The 22,054-nt window shown below is 47.9% G+C and overlaps 1 protein-coding gene across 6 annotated transcripts in view; it reads right to left on the reverse strand.

Moving 5' to 3' along the window:
• The window catches only part of LOC117206001 (ecdysone-induced protein 74EF), a 144,091-nt gene that overhangs the window by 35,694 nt on the left and 86,343 nt on the right, over nucleotides 1-22,054 (reverse strand). The window contains exon 1 of one of the 6 annotated variants that reach the window (XM_033444917.1): nucleotides 16,088-16,661. The exons of the other annotated variants lie outside the window; for them this stretch is intronic. Within the exon in view, the coding sequence (XP_033300808.1) occupies nucleotides 16,088-16,406 (319 nt within the window). The 5' untranslated portion in view covers nucleotides 16,407-16,661. Of the gene's footprint in view, nucleotides 1-16,087; nucleotides 16,662-22,054 lie in introns of those variants that run through there. 6 annotated transcript variants of the gene reach the window in all.

Raw genomic sequence — 22,054 nt, forward strand, 5'->3', positions numbered from 1 at the left:
CGCTTTCTTACGCTTACGATTGTTACGTACGACAAACTGTATGCGTAATATTCGAATTACGCAAAGTGGATACACGAAAATCGACATTAATCGGTATATTTCACGGCGGAGGTAATTTGTAAGCAACGGCGCGTTCGAATATCTTATAGCGATCTTTTTTCGCCAACAAATTGGCACTTTCGTGTCGCACTTTCTACAATTTGTCAATTGTCATTCGAGATTATACTTTGCGCGATCTTTCCCTAATTACAGTCTCAGTGCCTGAGACGACATCGACATATTGGCTAAGCGCGTCCTTAATGAACGACGCGCGGTTCTACGATTTAAGGGTTGGCAAACAGGTATCGCGAATTCTAGCGCTATCTTTTCTCCGGCGTGTTGCTATCGCGTGATTGACGATGTTACAGTTCGTTGTCTTTTCGATCTCGTGCCAACGAGAGTTCGAGCGCTCGATCGTCGACTCGCGGACTCCTAACGCTTCCGCCTTGCGAGAACCAGAAGCGTGATACCGTTATTGATTTTAGATAGTCTGTAATTACGCCGTGCGATGTTTTCTTTCTCGTCTAGCGTGCCAAACTGTCTATTTCCAAATTTCAAGGGGAAAACTTGACGCGATACCGTGCACGAAGTTTGTAAAAACGGCACCGGCCTTGGCTAACCGATCGAACTGCCAGATCGTGTCTTGTCCGATTCTACGAATTCCGTCTAATTTTACAGCCGAATCGTCGAATCGGCCGATACTTGTACGATCGAAGTAGAAAATAAGAAATATTCTAATCAGGTTGTGCAATACGATGGAAGAACGGAACGGTATGGCGGTTACGGCGAAGCGATCAAAACGAAACTCCTCGAACAATACGATTTTCGAGTCACGTTGCGTTATAGAGGATTAACGTAACGATCACCTCGGTCGAATTCGAAGCTACGTACTTTCATCTTTTCGCGAATACGAATAAAAAGACAGGCGACAATCGCGCGTACGCGGTAAAATCTCCTCGGCTAATTAAAACGTTCGCCGTTACAAAATCAATGGAACGTTAAAGAACGACGACGGACAGCTTCGCGACTCGTCGACGATCATCCGACTCGACGACGCGTCGTTGATTAAACGAGTTTAATTCCTGACGAGAGTAACGAGAAGGGGGGGAACGATCGGTCGTGTAACCTCTTGCACCGCGAATTGCCAAAGCCGGAAATTTCGATACCGGAAACGAAGCGGCGGTATGGCGCGGTGCGGCGCGTCTGTGCATGTGCGCGACCCACTTCCTCCGTCGAAACCGAGAGTGCTTCTGCCCGTTCGTGTGCTCGGCCATTCGACCGTGTGCGTGGCTCTCCGTGTGCTCGTGTGCATGTCACGGCGAGTGGGTGTTTCACGTAAAAGAGCACGGCCGTTATCGCGCGGAGGAACGATCGAGAGCGACGAGCTCTACACTCCCGACCAAACAGGAAACATTCGATTCCACGGAAGTCTCGTTACGTGCGCTTCTCCCTATCCCATTCGAAAAACCGTTCTTCCTCCATTTTTTTCCACGTTCGATCACGCGATGTAACACCGAGCTGCCCGTTTTCGCGTTTCGTGTCTATAATCGTCGGTTTATAGATTCTTTTTTTTTTTTTTTTTCTTTTTTCTAACCGGCTGCTCGTACTTTTCCGTTTCTTGGGAACGGAATTCGCTCACGGTTAGGTTTACGCTCGATGCGGTTGGAATCGAGTACCAACGAGATCGAAGAGATCGTCCCTTTTTAGGTATCGGCGATCGATAACCGAGATCGAGATTAACACGGTTTGCGCAGAGTGTACAGAGAGTTTTGCGTAAAAGGGTGAAGGACGTTGCGAGGAAACTATCGTGGCCGATATTACGATAAAGTTAGTTACGGTACGACGATAGTTTAATAAAAGGGAAACGCGTACAACGTTTACGTAATTATTCAAATCGTGCGTTTCAATCCGAAGATGCAGAAATGTACAAAATACGTAAAGTATTACTCGTAATACTGGCGTTATATAAGGCTTATTTATCGAAACCAAACGAATGCGTTTCAGTGGAACCAGTTTCTTCTTAAGCTTCGTTTCTTTCGTACGTATAAAAACACGAATTTACATAACATTCGTCTAATCACGGACGTAACAGCCGTTTAACTTACAATGCGATAGTCGCGAGCGTACGAGGCTATCGCGTTAGCTCGTGCGCTGCTTTAATTTCGTGCCAATTCGATCGTCGAAAGATCTCGGAAAGAAAGAAAGGAACGAATACCTGCTTCCATTCTATCAGGAACCGAAACGACAGATAGAATTATGGAAAGAACCGAAGATCGATTTACACCTAGTCGAGAATCGTCGAGAGCGAAACGAGCGCGAAACTGGGAACTTTGCTCGAACGAAAGGGAATTTCACGCGGAAACGCGTTGCCGACTGAAATCGGTTTCCACGTGGAAATGAATTCCGAGCGAATTGCTCCATCCAGGTGCGTGGGCCGTGCGCTAGCCTATCGCTTTGTAATTCGAGTTACTCAATTCGAAAGGCTGGTGAACGAAGGCAGGAGGTAAAATGTGGGTCAGCGTGCGCGTGCAACCTCTAGAAGGGAGGAAACACGGTCGGGACCGTATCGAAACATCATCGGGTTCCATTCAACCGGGAAACACGAGGAGCCACCCCTGGCTTGTGTGCAGCCTTGAAAACGCACGACCATCGAGGGATATTCGCAACCTACCTACCTACGCACCCTTCTTCTACTCTCCTCTCTCTCTCTCTCTCTCTCTCTCTCTCTCTATCTCTATCTCTCCCTCCCTCTCTCTACTTTCTCGACCGTGTTTCACCGTGACATTTCTCTCTTTCCTTCTTCCGCAGAAAGAGGAAACGACTGCGCCGCAAACTGCGTCCCTGACCTATTTCCAACGGCTGAATGGTCTGGACGTGGAGCGGCAGCCGCGCACGCTTCTTCGTCCGCCATTGTGTTCTAAGGACAGGATCGTTCCAACACGCACACGCCCACTTCCTTCGTGGACCGGTAGAACGTTCAAGAGAAACGGCAATGGCAACGATTTGTTAAGGTTTCGAAAAAGGTGGACGCGAAGGTAGCAACATCGGCGCAAAGGTTACCGGCGATGATTACCGTAGCGTGGCTGGAAAGTTGACTAACGGCACGCTTCTCTCCGTATCGCCGCGTCATATCCATTCGATTTCTACGCGTCACCATTTTCACCAACGACCACCAGCCTCTCAAGACGAAAATTTACCGGATACCAAACGCTCGCGGTGCAGTCGAATTTGAACGTTTCGATCCACGCGATATTTAACCACATCGATGGAGATTCGATCGCATCCTCGCAACATCCGCCAGCCAACTTTGCAACCACGAACGGTACGCGTCTTCTCGCGTATGTACGAGCGTGTTTCGGTCAGCTACGTCGCGTTAGTCGCACCACGTAGAAAATCCACGACGACGATCCTCGAGCCATCGAGAGAAAGAGAAAGCGACGAGGCGAACCGTTAACCAGCGAAACGCGTGGTCGATGAATAGATCGTTCCACGAGCTTCGCTCGGAGTGAAAATTCCTTTCTCACGGGGGTGGATACCCTCGCCGCTCGTTAATGCGTGGTCCGTTAAAAGCCGGTGAAAGAAACTGGGTTATTCGGCGAGGATCGATGTTTCGTTTCTAACGGTACGCGCTTAGGATCCAGGTAAAAGAAAACGCTACAACACGAGGGATGACGCTGCTGGACCAGATGCTTCTCCGTGCTTTTAAGCGTTATCTCTTCGGACGTTCTTACGGTTTTCTCGCAGCACACGTGAAACCTCGTTGCCTGTCCTTTTTGATCGAGTACGATCTCTAAGAATCCCAGATAGAAACATCTACCACCTAGGCTGCGGAGAAAGCCCGAGAAAAACCGTTTCACCTGGAAAACCCTTCCGGCTGGATAAGGCGAGTCGGTCGAGTCGAGTGAAACGGAACGAAGGACTTCGTTATCGTGGACATTAACAATCCGGTTGGCTTTTTAGGAGCAGACGCCGTTAAAGGCGTGGTTGCGTAACCTAATGGCGAAGAATCTAATTTCTTAATTGCGTAACGCGGCTCCAAGCAATACGTGTCCCGGGCTGGAATTTCGTGGACTTTCTTTTCGCTATCTCCCACCCTGAGAATCGGTCGGTCGGTCGGTCGGCCGGTCGGTCGGTCGGTCAGGCCAGAAGTCGAAAACCCCTGTAGACCTCGACGGTGACTAACGTAACACCCGTAATGTAAAATAACAAAAAAAAAAAAAAAAAAAAAAGAGCGAAAGGAGGAGAGGGAAGAAAGAAGGCGACGGCCGAGTCTCGAAGAGAAAGCGTCGCGACGATTCGTCGAAAAGGTCAGTGGCCAGTTTACGAATCACCGGGTCGAGGTCCACCGCGTTCAGGTCCACGCGGACGTTGGATGGCGTTAATTCGTCGACGATCGAGCGTGGAGAAGCCGAGCGCGGAGGTATGGGGAGAAGGGAAAAAAGATGTCAAGGACGACGGTGGCCAGGAACACACGGAGAACCCGTAGGTAGGACGCGTCGTACGGTCGAGTCAGCTCGAGGAATTCGTCGCAGCGGCGGCATCATGGCCGGGACAAACGACGGAATCTGCTTACCATTTGATTAGAAAATAGTACTCTCGTTTTGCTCGTGCACGGGCTATTGTATAACGAGACCGACAGGCCGGTAACGAGCCTCTCGACGCACGTACGATCGTACGCGGGCAGAACCGTGTGTTCGCCGTTCCGTCCATTACGTAACGTCAAGTGCCGTAGCGGTGTCCGCGAGATGATATAATAACGGCGTACACGCGGCCCTTTACGCGTCGTACGTGTGCCTCGCGTAACGGATGGTTAACAGCTAAATTATCGGTCATTATACTTGGCTAGAATTTTTTCCATCGACGTACGGCTTATCGGTTACGAAGCTCGATACTACGAGCTTATCGTCGCTCCTTCGTCCGTCCGTTCTGTATCGACGTTTCTCGTTCGGATTTCCTGGTGACTTTTACCTGGAAACGACGACGACGGTCTCTACGGACGCATCGCTCCACGAAGAAAAATAAATCGGTTCGTATTCGCAGAAAGTGGAATTTCCAAACGGACCAGCGAGACTCGACCGGTATCGCGATCTACTTGAAAAATCAGCCGAAGCTACTCGACCCTTTTCCCTTTTTCCTTCGTCGTTCGTCGAGGCCGCGTTTGATCGCTCCACCGATGGGACGAAGGGAAAGAAGAGAAAAAGAGAACGTGAAAAATAAAGGTGAACCCGATTACGCGATTTCACGTTTGCCCACGCCGCTCTTGCCGGCGAGATGGACGCGAGCAGAGGGACACACTCTACACCTCGTTGCTATAATAGTCTAGGTAGCTCTAGCGTAGGCTCGCCTAGCCCACAACACGCTTTACTATGTAGGTCAGGGCTGGTGCATTCAACGAGCGAGCTGCTCTTCCTCTATGCACCGTTCGCGTAGATACCTATAGCTAGCGATCGAGCCCTCCTCTCCTCTCCTCTCCTCTCCACTCTTCTTCTCTCCTCTCCTCTCCTCTCCTCTCCTCTACAAACCGTGGCGTTCCTTTCCTTCGCTTCGCCGTGCATCTAGCGGGTGTTTCGTTTTCTTCTATTATCACCGGATAGTACGTCGTTATCTAGTTTCTAAAATCTCCGTTAGTCTGAAACGCAACTTTTATCTCTCGACTTGGAAACATTTCGGAGATCGAATTTTATCGGTACGTTCGACCGGTGCATTCGAAGACTGAATGAACGCGAAGTTGGTTCGTGATCTATTTAAAGGTGGTTAATTGGGACACCAGAGAGCGGTAACTCGCCACGGCCACCGATCGTCGGGCACAGCGCGTCTGTTATATCCATCGTCGAAATTTGCGATCGTCGTTTGTAATCGCGGATAGATGTGCCGATCGAACACGTTGCGTCGTGATATCACGCGTGGTTATAAATATCGAGATCGTTGAATTCCCTCGAGATTTCGTAGCGTTTTTCCCTCGACGATGAAACTCCTATTATACCTGTTAGGAGATAGATGCATGTACGAGCGTATTGTACGAGCGAGGATCGAAAGAGAGGTACAAAGACAAAAGGAAAACGCCACGAGGCGAGCGCATCGCGTTTGTATCGAACGCTACGAACCTGCGATAAAACAAATTCATTGCTGTTCGAGATGTACGAGAGAATAGAGCGCTGCTCGTTGATATTTCCAGTTATTACGTTATACATGAAATAATCGTTCTGTTCCAATAAATGTTCTATTTAATAAAACGTTATATAGTATTACTCTAACGATAGCCCGATTATTTTGTAATTTCTCTATCGCGCGTTATCCGTTTCCTACACGCAGAGATTTCTAATGTCGCTTGTCCATACGTTCGGGAGCTCATTTCCATCGATACATTCGCAATTATCGATCCCGTATCGACGTCTAATCGAAACGAATAGATCGGTATCTGTGCTGCGCGGCGAATGATCGCGAAACGCGAGCTTCCCGCGGAGTTGAGGATTAATAATGCGGTTACGATGGCTAATTAATCGCTCAGCTTCCGAGTGATTCTTCCAGGGCCGGGGTGGTATCGCAGTCACGTTCGTAATTAATGCGCCCCTTGTGCGAGATATCGATCGCTCTACAGGGTGTCCCTTTGAAGCGGCGATGGTACCGATAGCGCCGGTAATTGCCCCGCTTCCACGTACGTATACCTACGCTCGTGAACACACCAACGACCTACATGTTGTGCTCGACGATCTTTCCGCATCTGCATCGGACGAACCGATCCGATTTTTACCCGATTCATTTTGTATTTCGCTTGCCTTGCGTTAGAATCCCATCTACCACGACCCACTCGTACGATCGTTTCAGAGGCCGAATTGATCGATTAACTTCGCTGCACGTTTGCACGATCGTCGTGCTCGACATCGACGAAACGAACGAGTCGCTTTCGTAAATTGATTCGTCGCGACCGGATAACGCACGTAGCGAACGATTCTCAGGTAAACTTAAAAACCACGATGTTTCTGTAACATCGTCGGCTCGTTTAGCGATCGACTAATGGATCAACAAGTTTATGTTCGCCCGACAGGACGAGTTGGCTACGACCGCGAAGCTTGTTTCTTCGAAAAAGAGTCTCGATCGCGCGATAACGCGAACAGCGGTACTCCGATAACACATCGACCCGACGATCGAAATTTTATTTCGAAGCATCCGGCACCAATTTCTACAAGATCCGTCTATTCCCTTCGATTCGATTCGCATCGATCGCGTTGGCAAAGTTGTACATCGACGATTATATACGGCAACAGTCAACGGCCGTGAAAAGATGGAAGAATCGCGTCCCGTGCGCGATATCGATCGCGGATCCAATATTTATTCTCGTAATAGTACGGCGGGTGTCGCGTTTCCATAAGCAGGTTCGTCGCGGGGATAAAAGAATCGCGGCCACGCGAACGATCCAAGAGCCTAGGCGCGTTGATAACCTGCCTCGCGATGCAAATGACCCATCGTAGCCGAGCGTACGAGCATGCTCGATCGTCCCCCTTCGTTCAATTCGGCCGCGGTCGACGCCATAAAAACCGCAGACGATTGTGTCAAGGTGAGGTCAATTACTCCTCGAGAAAGAGCCGGTTAACCGGCGCATCTCGCGCCATCATTCCGTCGTCCTTCTAACGTCGAACGGCTTTAAATCCAATTATTCGTATGAAAATGGCAATGGCGATAGCGTTGGGCGAATCAGACGGTGAGCTTTGGTTTTTCGCGTGGAACTTGGAATAGATTGGCATTTAATCGATCGAAATTATAAATGGTAACGAAGTTTAAGTGGAAATGACGTGGTAAGATATATCGTTTCCGTAGTGGACTCTGAGCGTTGAATTTCGTTAATTCCCGACCTCGTGGTTAGTATTTGCAACCTTGCCAACAATATCGGATCCATTGTTCGTACGAGTCGAGCTACGCTTTTAAACGTCTATTCGGTGATCCAGTTTCTTATATCGGATGTCCGCGTTCGTCGAGCGCGATGTTCGATTTCCGAGCAGCACCGGGAAGAAAACGAGGAAATCGTAACGCGAAACTATATCGCGGTTACCATACCAGTTACTCGCGCGTTCCAAATTCCAGAAATATTCTAGAAACTTCGTCAACGAGGCAGCTCGCGACTTTAAAATATAACGTAAATCATGCAGAAGATGAGAAGCTGCGGTCGAGTATCGTGGAACGGATCGACTTGGATCGATCACGCGGACGGCGCACATATTTTTCCTCTATTTTTACAAAGGACTACGCTCCACTTTCATTAACCGTCATACGTGCCAAGTGTCAAGCGTCCCTGCAATTGGGACACCCGGTAGACGAAGGTAAGCGTCTCCGTGCCAACGTTCCAATAACCACCCAAGAGCACAAGGACAGTCTACCCCAGTTTTCCTATTGCGACCGCCTACGGCACGTCCTTCACCCCCTCTCCTCTCTCGCTCGCTCACTCTCTCCTCTGTGCTCGGTCGCTCTTGGTCGACTCTCTTCCGGGCCGATCGGCGTGGAAAATACCGCGGGAAATCGATCTCGACCGGACGGAGAGGAAATTCGTGAGGCGTGAGACCACGCCGCGCGGATAAAAGGGTGGACCCGGCGTGGAAAGGCCGACGCCAGAGAGGGTGATCATCCCCTTCGTCAAAGACGGACCAAGAAACCGCGTTGGTTTCAAGGAGGAAAAAAAAAAAAAAAATATAGGGATCGCTGCTCGTTCGTGTGTCGAGCCGAGCTTTCTTTCAGCCCGTAGACGAGCTATAAAAATAAAAAAAAAAAAAAGTTTCACGCCGTTCGAGAGCGGGAAAAGTCGGGAGCGGCGTTTATTTAAGAACCACGAGGGTTCGTCTATTTGAGATTTTTGTCAATCGAGGAGTTTGCAGCCACGAGATGCCCTTTCACGGTAACACGAGTAAACTGAAAATACAAAGATCCGCTCAAAATCAATCGCAGTCCAGGTAACTAACGGTAAACCGATATTCGTAGTTACGAAACTTTTGCATTTTTCAACATCGAACCTACACCTACGAACATCGTTCCATGTTTTCTGACAAATTCCGCCATATAAAAATTGCTTCCGAGACACGAATTTGTTATCGAAAAGGCTACAATATCGTGAAGAAAGCGCGATTTCTCGGACCATCGACGCGAGTGTCGAAGAACGATAATTTCGATGTTCGCGTAGATCGGTCGAGTTTTAGAATCGTCGTTGAAGTCGAGCAACATTTTTTTCGCTAGATTACGTTATTTGCTTATCGACTAAAACGTGCCAACTATTCTCTCCGATGGAATGCCGACGCCTTGTTATTGTTTATGCGCAACGACTGATAACGATCCGTTTCTCGCCTGATAATTAGCGAGCATAATCTTCTCCGCGTGATCTTCGTGAATATCTAATCAAGTAGCTCCTACCATCGTCGGAAACTCGCATCAAAACTCGCACACTCGATCGTATTTCGTGTCTTTCTTTTTTTCCTTATCGTTTATCGCGATCGATCGAATATAGGTCAGTTTCGCGGACGCGTTTAAAGACGATTCGAAGCTACGTAACGGCCGAGCGTACGATTCGATAGGATCGATATCGACGAGATCTAGCGCCGTTCCAACGAAATCATCGACTCCGCAAGTTGGCGAAGTGCACACGAGTTTCGACTTCCATCTCGTTTCCCTTTTTCCTCTTTCTTAGAATCTACTTTCTCGAAAATCTCTTTCCGCTTACCACGAAGAAAGAAAATCAAAATATCCACTCTCTTTCTCAATGACGAAGAAAAGATTCGGAATATATAAAAAAAATTTCTAAAACCATCGCGAAGTACGTCGAACGAGCGTCGTTCCATTAATTCGACTTTCTATAAGCGGCACTCGACGGAGAAAATTTTCCTAGCAACTTGGTGAACCGTGAAAGTCGAGCCAATCGAGTAATTTCGCGATAAAACGCGCGTTCGAGGGACGTGTTTGCCAAAAATTCATCCGGTCGTGTTGGGACTGTCGATCGTTCGTTACAGACTCCTTTGGTTTTTCCTCGAAGATTCTATTATCGAAACCCGTATCCGTTCGATAGTCTTCCTGTTTCGAAGTAGTTTATTCGTGAGAAAAGACGAAATACGTAAAAGCTGGCGTTCGACGATATTCGCAGAAGGATAGTAAAATCAGATCGAATATCGAAATGAAATATCGAGAATCTGTCCTGCGTAAAATAGAAGTAAAGAAGTTCGAGTAAAGTGAAGTTAACGAAATTGTCGTGGTCGATTATAACTCAACGACACCGATTTAAGATTAAATCAACGCGCTTTCCGCGATTGTCTTTTCCCGCATCGTCCTCGTTGAGTGCACAGTCGGAAAAAATGTCCCTGTCCTTAATGGCTTACGTTTCGTTTCTTAGATCGCATCGATGTATTCGAATTTATCGTGTTATACGTCAGTGGAGGAGAAAGGTCGATTTAGCCTAGGATTCATCCAGGAGAAGAAAAGGAGGGAAAGGTGTCGGTATGGCGCCGCGGCGGAACGCCTAGGCAGAGGCGAAGGTACGAAGGAGGGTAACCGCAGACAGGAAGTTAGTCCTTCCTTCCTCGCCGGGCCAATATCCTGAATTACAATGAGGCGACGCGTTTCCTCGAACAGTCGCAGGCTATTTAAATACAGCCAGCGACGGTTTCCATATATCGCCACGATATATAGCTGTCCCCCTCGGCAACAGCGTTGCACGGAAGGAGGCCGAGCGCGAAACCGTCTCTTATCGCAATTCAAACAATGACAAAGTTCGAGGTAAAAGAACGATGTCTCGTTACGCGTCCGAGATCCTCGAGCCAGCAGCCATCATCCGACTAACGTGAAAGTGTAGCGACGGTGAACACATCGGCAAAGTGAGAGTCTTGGAGAAAAGTGCACAGACGCGCGATGACCGAGGAATTCACCAACGTCGAATTTGCGGAATTTGTGACACGACGCGTAAGAACATCGGCGATGGTAGTTGAACGCGTGGAAAAACTATTAGACGAAAGTATCTATAACGCTGTTACGGTATTAGTTGCGAGAAAATTGCCATTGATATAGAAGATAGGAGAGGAGAGAAACAAGCGGCCGATGAGACAAATCGAGCGAGCCGAGACGCGCGAGCGGTAATTAAACAAATTCGATTTCGATTGCTCGATCGATGGAGCAGAGGCCGAGTAAAGGTAAAGGCTGTTACTTTCGGATACCTGCGATACGAATAAGAGTGGAATAAAGAGCGCAGATTCGACAAGGTGTTACCAACGTGGAGTAAAGTTTAGATAACAGAAAGGGTTCGTTTCTCGGTGATTCGTCGACACGCAGGGCGTTCCCGTTTCTTTCTTTCTTTCCTTCTTTCTTTGGTTGGCTCGCGTTGATCCGAGAACGATCTCACCCGTTGCCCGATTAACCCCGCGGTGGCTGCTCAATCGACAGACACTGCTTTCTTCCCCTTCGAGGCGATCGAACGGTCTTCATTTCCTGATTAACCCGGCGGAGGCCCGCCTCTCTCTCTCTCTCTCTCTCCCCCCCCTCTCCTGTCCCTCTCCCTCGAATATAAAGGAAGAGAGTGCAGCCGGAAGTAATCTGTCTTCCTCTGCTCGTGGCGAGGCACTCTCGCGAAAAGAGAGGATAAGCGAGGGCTGGACGGAAGGAGAAAAGGACGGAGAGAACGTCCGCTCGAATTCACTTGGAGTGATTTAAAGGCTGGAATTATCCTTTTCTCCCCTTCCTCGAGTATCCTCCTCTCCTTGCTAACCATTATATATCTTCTGTTGCGTGCCTCCCTCGACTCTTTTATATCGCAACGTGGATGATCCTCCCTCTCCCCTGCTCCTTCGCCTCAGCCTCTTCCTTTTTCTTTTCTGCCTCGTCCACGAGAGCAGAATCAGACTCCTCTCTTTACCACGTGTTTCTACGCGATTACGTATATTATACGTATATGAATATACGCGCAGGGGACAAACCGGGCAAGAAGAGATTTTTTTTTTCTCTCCTTATCAGCAACCGATCTGTATCTGGTTTTGTAACAATCAGACGGGTCGGTGGTCGCGTAATTTCGCATCATCTTATCTTCGCTTGGCTCGTAGTAGCCGATATACACCGATAAAAAACACGCTTCCACGTCGTTCGTTGGCACGCCTGCACCATTCGCGAAAATCCGTTTCTTGTTTTTTTTTTTTTTATCCAACAAACTATTAATAATCCGTTCGACTGCTTTGCGTAGAATCGTCGGCCCACTCGGAACTCGACGAGCTCTCGATTAACAGCAGATGGATATTAGGTTGCTCGATACGTCTTCGAAGCGATAGGAATAATAGCGGCGGCGATCAACCGTTCCGCGTTATCCTCTTTCTTTGTTTCACTCGTCGAGTATAACGGGCGATAGCAAAACGCAAGCAGGAATTCGAGTTGTCATAGGAGATAAATTTATAATCCGTCGACCGGCCAGCTACCTGCTCCGTGAAAGGTTTCGAAAGCTTTTCCGGATACCGCGGCAAAGAGGGGGCAGACCGCAAAAGCCAACAAGCTGGTCATCGGTAGCACCGTATTTAACTTTATAGTACACGCGGCCGAATTTCTTTCTCCTTTCCCTCGACGACCCTTTCTAACCTTTCGTTCCTCTTTTTCTGTCGGCCCTTTCTTCAAAGAATATATCCGGCATACGCAGGATGTTATAAAAAAACCATAAGATTTTGGAATTACGGTATTTACCGAAGATTTGAAAATGTCTAGGGAAGCTTTCAAAGCAAACTTTCTCTATGCCGTTTCTAAAGTGCGGCAATTTTAATAAAACCAATTCGGCCGATACAATTTATTGGCTGTGATAAACGCGCAACGACTGATTTCGTTGTGCTATTTATGGACTGCAGATTTTCATACGAATTTGCATTTTTCTAAACTAACGACCAACGAAATCACGCAGCTTAAACGGCGATCTGTTTTTATCAATTTTATTATACTTTTGAATATCGCGTGCATTTGATTCGAAAATAAAAACGAGTCTCCTCGCTTTTATACGATTACACAGGTTATCGGAATAAATTATCGCTAAATGGAACTCGCATCAAAGCAAACGCGTAACTTAGTTCCCGAGTTTGCCTTAGTCCAAACCGTGAGTCATTTTTTACCAAATACCAGGCGATGTATAAAAAATATTTTGAGAAAAGACAAGACCCTACGAGCAAGGACGAATCGTTCGGCCGCTAAGACTTTAAGAACGTCGAGGCTTTTCTTTCCAGTCACGACAAATTCATGGAAGGGTTCGATATTCGATCTTTCCATGTAAACAAACCTAGATATTTTTTTACGCGAGACGAAAAAAGCGGTGTAAAAAACGTGAATGTTCTGGCTGACAGACGCTTTGCTTTTTTACGGAGGACAAGGATCAGCGATTCCTTCGTTCTTCGTATCGTATACCAAACACACGCGTGCCGAGCTAGTGGTGTCGTTGATCGTCGATTCCTAACAACCGTCTATATACGTAATTCTTTGCCTTTTCATTGTCAGACCGTGCACATCATAGCCGTATAAAATTTCCCCGAAAGCCTCGAAGTTTTCTATTTTCTAATGTTCACCTTGGTCGGTAAATGAACTGGGTGCGTGAATCTGTTCGATACGGGGCCGGTTGTAAAATCGAAGGTTGTAAAATCGTCTTATCCGGAGGAAGAAAAGCTCTGGAGGGCACGCGCAGGTTGATTCATTTGTCTGGAAAACTGTGACGAAAATGGAAACAAGAGAAATTTTTTGAAAATTCCCGGTCTATTTTGCACTCGGCCACTCCTCTTGCCTTTTCTGGCGTTAGAGTCTGAATAAAAAGGGATCTTCCGTTGACAAAATCCTGGGGTGTCCTGAAAAGGATTAAAAATGTTTTCCCTAATTTCCAGCTTTCGTCACACCCTACAGCTCCTTTCACCCAAAAGAATCCCCTCGCCGTTTACGGCCCTTTCTTCCTTCGACTTTTCAAACAAAACAGTAAATCTACCGACTTACTTGCGACAGATAGAATCTACCAACTTCGTACGATCTCGTATAATTGAAGAAAACAAATTTTAGCCAAGTACGCAGAACAGCGAGTTATCCTAGAATGGACCCGCTAAGAAGACGGTACCGTTGCACAGCCTTAAGAGTCTTAACAGCCTTAACAGCGGTACGAGAGTTTAATTTTATCGGGGCTGGAGCAGGTCATAAGGTATTATCCTCGTTCCGTGACAAGAAGCAGTGAAATGTTCAAGGGGCACGATAACGAGCGAAGAAACTGCAAAATTATTCGACGAGTCGAAATATATATCGTGCTACGAGGTTTACCGTCGCCCGAGTCCCGTCGTCGAACGACCTTCGCGGGTTCGCTTGCGTAATATTTTTATCGGTCGAAATTACACATACGTTCACGCATGCACGCACGTACTCTCTTTCTTTGTCTATCGTTCTCTCTCTCTCTCTCTCTTCCCCTCCTGCCTCCCTCTCGCGAGCCCGACAGCTACCGAACACGAGAACAGTCGGGGGCACGTATTTTCGGTCGAATGCGAGTATGTACGCCACGCACGCTTTGCCTGCTTTTTTCTCGCTTTCGCGCTTCATTTTTATGTACCGCCGGTGGAAGAGATATAGCCGGCTCATAAAATCGGTCAGGTGTTGAAGTTTACATGTTCCGAGAGGCGAAACGGTAATTCGAGACACGTAAGGAGGGTGGCTGCAGGGGAGGGGGAGGGGGGAGGGGGAGAGGAGAAGGTAAGTAGCTCGTGTCTATTCATTAATGTCCTTTTCGTTATATGTAGCATGCGTGTAAAAAATATGCAATTTCCTATTTTTCGCACAATGCGTATACACCTGTCTGTAACTGGTTACAAGTACGTATTAGGTCATCCATCGATACGTAGGATAATAAACAAAGTAAGAGCTTTTCGGTTAACGATTAATTATACCGGACGGTGTACCAATAATTATGCCGGACAGTAGTTAAAATATCCTAGGATTTTTCCCAGTTCCAAGGTATGTTGAAATATTCGAAATTCCGCTTGTAAATAAAGTTATATTATACAGGCTGTTACGAAATAACGATTAACAATGATAAAGAACAAAAACTTTAGTTCTCCTCGCTTTCGAAACGGGCAATAGGTCATTTGATATATCAAGTTGGAAATGTATTTCGCGGTCTAATATTCAAGGTGTTTCTCTCGAATACGGCCACATCAATCGGTGTCACCGATTAATTTATAATCTCGCTGTATCTCCTCCACCAGTAAGAGTATACGCGTGTGTCTGTGATCCTTCGATCATGCGTACGCCTACGTATTGATAAGATTTCGCGGTAGAAGGGAGGGGACGCAGTCCTAACCACGTTCGAAAGTCTGAATTTGACCGCGAAAACGATCGATTAGTCGAAAGATTCGCACTTCCTGGTTCCCGGCTCTTCCATTTACGGTTCGTTAGATAACATCGTTGACAGCTGCGATGAATACGATTATCGAATCGAAATTGCCGAGATTATCGACGATTGCGTGCGTAATGCGGGAGGATAGATTTATTTTATAATTGCGAGAGAAATCTCGTTACATTCCGCAATTTCGTGAAGATACGATAAAAAAAGGAGAAAAAAATTGCGATTAAACAGATGGACGATTAAACTGCCACGAGCGTTACGGTTCTAACGAAAAAATAAGCGATTCGATTCCGAAGCGATTGTATCGATACCTTCGAAGGCGGCGCGTAATGGCGGCGAAAAGGCGCGAAAATGCCGGAACCGATAGGTGTAACATTACGAATGTTTATACAGTCGTAGAAAATTTATATACGCAAGAATGTATATACATCTTCTCTTGGATCCTATTTCTCTGGTCATATTTATATAAGAAATCTGAAGGTGCAAAGAAAAATGCTGGGAAAGTTCAGGATACGTAAAAACGTATAAAATATCCGAAGCGTATTCCGTAGATGAAAGAATTTTCTATCAAAGTCACGCTTTTTCCGTTAGATAAAGATACGAATTTGCATAAATATTCGCAGTCTAGCCATACTCGTGGACATTAAAATTTACATGGACATCCGCGGTGTAATGAAAACTCAATGTGAAACTCACGGTATCTTCTCATAAGATTCTTCTTATACGGTTTGGTACCGGGTGGTCTGGACCTCGATCTCGTGCTACCGTCTTTCTGATTATTGTCGGAACACGAGTCGTCCGAGTCTTCGGAACAGGTACGATCCTCTCTTTCCTGGGAGTATTCTGGGGTGGACGTGGCGGCGACGAAGCATCCTCGTAACCTGAGCGCTGCCGCGGCATTCCCGTAGTCGTCGATCGGTTCTTTTCGATCCTGATCCTGATCGTTCTCCTCCCTGGAGAACTCCGCGTAGTCGCCTACCCGAACGCTCAAGTCTAATGGTTGATCCTCGAGCATCGTTTTTATCTTTGCCAGCCTCGTTTCCTTGCTGCCAGTCTGTGCCCACGAGCTGATCCACGGCTACCACAGCACAGTTGCCATCTTGATCTTCAACGATTTGTACTTGACACTCGTTCGATACGATGTAACATTACACTCGCCGGTCGATTCTCGATTCGATGCGGCTTTCTTTCTCTTCTTGGACGTTTCTTCTATACAAATTTCACCGTAACACGAGAGAATTTCACGCGAGAAGAATCACAGGTTCGATATAGACGCGATTTATCGTGCTCGACGAGTTAGACTCGAACGCCGGATCGAGCGATCGGATTACGAATCGATTTAAGAAAAAAAGCGTCGCTAGAAAGAATTATTTTGGATAAAGTCGGCGAAGACGCGATAACACGAGTCGAGTGGAATAGAGATGGAAAAGGAAGAATAGATATCTTCGTGGGAGGTAGAACTCTTCCGGCAGTGTCTTCGTCCCGTGTGGTACGCGTGACGCACAGCGGATACTCTACCGGCAGTTTCTAGCGGCAAACAGTTCTCGATACTAGCGACGTTTCCGTGTTGATCACGTTGTTTCGGATAAAATCAACCATTCCTCTCGTTACTTCTTTCCGTTTGTCAACATAGATAATGATGTACGTAATCGGTTGCACTTGTCAAGAAAAAAACGGAGAGTGACAGGGGGCAGACAGGTTACAGACGGACGTTACGTAGCAGCCAAGAGGTATCACGCTGTTCTTTTCGATCGGGGATCGAATCCAGAGAACAGAATCGATTTCACGTAACAATCGCACTTTGAAAAATGCTCGTTCGCTTCACTGTATAAACTGCGTTCCGTGACTACGTATGTAATATATACACACATATATATGTATACACACATATATATATACATATGTACGCGTGTGTCGGCGAGTATCACGTAGAAGCCAAGAGGCAGAAAGAGAAAAACGCGAAACAGAGAATTGCCGAAGCGTATCCACGTTCTCCGCACCGAGGCTACGGTTGCCGGTGGCACACTGACTGACTCGGAACCGGGGTAGCCCGCTAGTCCAGACTCGTTCACTCACTACTCCAGACCCACACTCCAACTCCGAGCGCCGGACTCGCTCTCGCTCGTGTACACCGCACACAGTACTCTCCGGCCGCTAGAGCCCACCACCTTCGGCACTTTCCGCCGGCCGACTTCGGTTCTTTTCGGTTTCTACACTGCCTCGATCAGAGTCGGCGGCTTCACGTACATGCCGGCACCCACACACAGTCGCGAGCCGTCGCTCGAGATGCGCGGATGCGTAGCCTACCGCAATGTTCGAGCCGGTGATGCTCCCTCCTCCGCCACACACACTTTCTGCTCTTTTCTCTCTTTCCATCTTTCCTCTCCCTCGCCTTTTTTCCCTCTTTTTTACCACCTCTTTACCTCTGTCTTGCTCTCTCTCTCTCTCGCTTCGTTTCTTTTCTTTGCCCTTCGAGCAAACAGTCTCGTGCTTCTTTCTTTCTTTCCTCCTTTCCTTCTTTCCTTCTTTCCTTCTTTCCTTCTTCCTTTCTTTCTTTCTTTCTTTCTTTCTTTCTTTCTTTCTTTCTTTCGCGCTCTGCCTTGGTTGTTCGCGATGGTTTCGCAAGGGAAAGCTATTTTTTCGTCTATTGGGATAGGACACACGAAGAAGCAGCCAACGAGCGCCGTCTTCTCATGACATTAACCTTCGATCCTCGACTGTTAGAAACAGCGGGCGGCGACGTGAAATATGGATTGTTTTAACGGCGGCTTTTTTCAGACCAACCTACTCCACGTATCGTAGGAAGGAGAACGCGGATCCTTTGCTCGTTCTTCCGACCATTCCATCGCGACGAAACGATCCGGTGTCGTCGGATGAACCAAGCGTGTGCAAATCGGTACACATGTACGCGTAAGCGTTTCGACCAGTCCGTTTCTCTCTAATCCCTGACATTGTCTTCTCGAGGATGAATTCGAACGGTAACGAGCAACAGCGGCTCTCGGGACGGTATAGGAAGAACCGAGCAACGAGAAACGAGACTGGAACGATTGCGTATGCACGGTACACACAATAGGTGAACGTGCGTACGAGGTCGCGGCGGAAAGCAACTTCCAATTCGACGTCTCGTTGCAGCCGGTAAACACAGGTGCAACGAAAACGTCGGAAGTGTTTTTGCAACGGGGCATACAGAATGAACCTTGAGAGTGACCGATTTCGTAATTTCTCTCGGCTCGCCGTTCCGGCGTCGCTTCCATTGTAACCGAAAAAAACGATCTTCGAGATCGTGTTTGTTGGGTTTAGGCGAGCCTCGAATCAACATCGTAAACCGTTCCTTCCACGATCGAATTACATCTGTTTCTTTTCGTAATTACTCGTTGAATAACGTGTTCCCCGCATTATGATCTTTTGCTCTTTGAAACCAGTTAATTCGATATTATTGCGAAATCACGACTCCTCCATCAATTTCTCATTAAGAGAAATATCGATATTTTTATTATCGTAGCAGGTATTATCGTACGTATTACACGAGGCACTTACACGGACCAGCCGCACATCGGGCGAAGGCTAATCTTCCTTCGGATTGATTGCTTCATTTTCGAAAAATTAATTGAAAAGACTAACCTAAGATCGTATTTTAATACTGAAATCTAAAGGAATCTCTTTTCAGAAAATAGAATCGATCAGTTTCCGAGAAATCGTGGAACGACGATCAAACGAATCACGATTTTTCCATCGCAGACTGACGATGTATGCACGGCAACCCGTCAGGGCCATTTCGAGATTTCATCCTAGAAACGTAACGAGCCGCGTACGAAGGGCTTGTTCGCCAACCAGAAGCTCTCGGATCCGTTTCCTCGATAAGTGAAAACAGGTTGGCCTTAATTGCACTTCCTGCCGTCGAACCTGCGATTGCATTGTTGCCGAAAAGCGTTTTTCGCAGACTTCACGCGCTGCGATCAGCGACCCTGCGGAATACGAGATCGTTCCAACATTTACAACGAGGAATTCGTTACGCGTGCGCACCGACGCGACGATCATCGTCCATGCATTTGCATAGAAAACTGAAAACACACCGACCGCTGCGATAAACTTGCTTTCTCGTCGGATCTCGGTTCCAACCATCGCCGAGTCTCGCGATCGTCTTTGATTCGGATTTACGCTGGTCGATTCTTTGGTCTTTACGACTCCTTAACCGTTGCTGCGCGGTCTTAGACGGAACCGTATTTTTCTCAAAAGCCAGCCGGCTTCTCGGTTGGAACGAAAGCAAGATGGAGGCAGGGAAATTAAAAAATCGCAGCAGGGTTAAAAGAGCGAATTATCGCCGGATCGATATCGAGCTCGTCCGTCAAGTTTGGATAACCAGTCTCGAAGTTTTATCGTCGTTTGCACAGCGACGGCCATGCGTCAACGACCCTTTCGTAAAAATTCAACCGATGAATTTCGAAAGTAATTTAGAAATTCATCGTGCTTGAGTTTCGCGAAACTTTAAATTTGAATTCCATAGACGAGGGAATATTTGAAAGTCGAAAGATTAGCCACCGAGGGCAGGAGTGATTTATGGGCGCGAAATTCGCTAGGTCCACAGTCGGAGAACGTTCGCATCTGCGTTAAAGGGGTTGGTAGCGCGACGTACGCGCGTAGAAACCGGGCTCGCTATCCTCGATTTGTCGTCCCTCGCCACGATACGGAGTCACCGCGAAGCCGGGGACAGGCCGAGAGTTATTTTCGCGCAAAAACGGCCGACACTGCCGGCCTGGGAGAGAAAACCTCGTAACTCTCGCCGATCTTGGAACGGGATGACGCCCGATCCAGGAAAAGTACGATTTCTAATCCATCACCGAGACTCCACCGGCCCCGTCCTGTTTCCTCGACGCCACGCCACGCCACCGAACGTCACTTTCCGCTTCTCCGTGATGCGCGCTCTATTTCCGATGCAACGTTCCTCGTGAATCAACCGCCGCCGTTTCCCCCATTCGTCCTTCGCGCGACTCAATTTTTACCTTTCGCGGTGTCTCCTGTACACGAGACAAACTTCGATCTTCGTTTCGATCTTCGTTTCGATCTTCGATCGTTGCTTCGAACCGGGATTACGTTGTTGCACGTACGTAGGTAAATTGCAAGAGAATTGCGTTTATCGGAACTTCGATAAAAACGATCACACCGCGCAAAGTATGGTACGAATCATCGCGAAATGCGTTTTGAAAATTTCGCGATTTTTACTCTACGTAGCACGTTCGAGCGAGTAACGTCGAAAGAATCGCAGAGAACCGGTAAACCGCGACTACACGAAGCGTCGTGATCCGTTGAAAATTGAAATTCGTACGTGTGCGAAATGAAAATTTCTTTCGGAGAGAAGCAGAAAAAATAATATTCTCCTTTTTCTTTCTACGCAACAATTAACTTGTTAACGTGTGAGTTTCTAATCGAGAACGATATCGCGTTCATCTGGCGCAAATTCGTAGCATCACTTTCGTTTTCGCGGTCCGCGTCCCCTGTCGATTTTGTTTTTGTTCCACGGCACAATTTTCCACGAGCCGGTGTGTCGCGTTCTCTTTCCTCCGCTTTCTACCGGCGAGACCCATCCAGCCTTTCGAGATCTATCGATCGTTCGATCCCGCGTTTTTAACTCGCGAAACGCCGCCGCGATCGGACGAACACGGTCGAATATCGGTCGAATGGCCACCGTTCGAGGGAGAGAGGGTGGCAACGAGAGAAAAGAAAACCGGAGGACGCGTCTGAACGAGTTCGAAGAGGGGAACACGAAGAAAGAGAAATTTCGCTTTTTGCAGGACAGCGAGCAAGAGACGCGACGTTTCCTGTCCAAACGACAGCGAAGAAAGTGTATCTAGGCCTTTTTCCAGCCGCGCGTTTCCCTGCCATTAGAATATTCAGCCTGGCGCTTCGACGAAGCGTCAACGCGCGCGTTTCGTTCGTTACAATCCCTCTCCGCAATCATGTTCGTGCGCAGGGAAAACCGAGGAAAAACTAGGAAATGTGCTTCAACTTGAAAGACATCGTCGTAGAACTTTGGTCGACGGCGAAGCGCAAGAAACGAGAAGGAAGGTCGAAGCGCAGAAAGCGAAATGAGCTCGCGAGTCTCTCCCGAGTTTCGACTCGACTTTCGTTCGACACATGCGCGTCTCGGTGCTCGCGAGACGGCGGCGATTTTAATTTCTTGTTATCGTGCGGTGACGGCGCGGAGGCGAAAGAGACGAGGAAGAGGTATTAGCCGGCGATTCAGGCCGAGACTAACGCGCACTTTTCCTCCGCTGCGCGTTTCTCTGGTTGGCGCTTCGTCGCGGATGATTTCTTCGTGCATCGTCGGCGTTTCTTCCTCCATCGAACGATCGCGTTCGACGATCGAACTTTACGTACAGTGTGGTTGGCACGACCAACCCCGACAAAGGACGGATATCGATTGGAAAGGACGGCGTGGTTGTCGTCTCGACTCGATTAGAACGGAGAGGAGCAGAGCGGAGAGTAGGTGGCCGGTTCCGCGGCCGGTTGCCATGCCGAACGAGCCTGCGCTGCTCCAAGTGCCAGAAACCGTGAAGGAGGCCTCTCGTGATCGCGACTTTCCAAGGACACGAGGGTGCGTGGATACGTGGCGTGTGCGTGTCGGCTCGTTTTCCTTTTCGCGGCGAAAATCACCGGCGAGAAAGA

The sequence above is a fragment of the Bombus bifarius genome, unplaced genomic scaffold (assembly GCF_011952205.1).
Source record: "Bombus bifarius isolate JDL3187 unplaced genomic scaffold, Bbif_JDL3187 scf7180000007996, whole genome shotgun sequence".
Taxonomy (NCBI): Eukaryota; Metazoa; Arthropoda; class Insecta; order Hymenoptera; family Apidae; genus Bombus; species Bombus bifarius.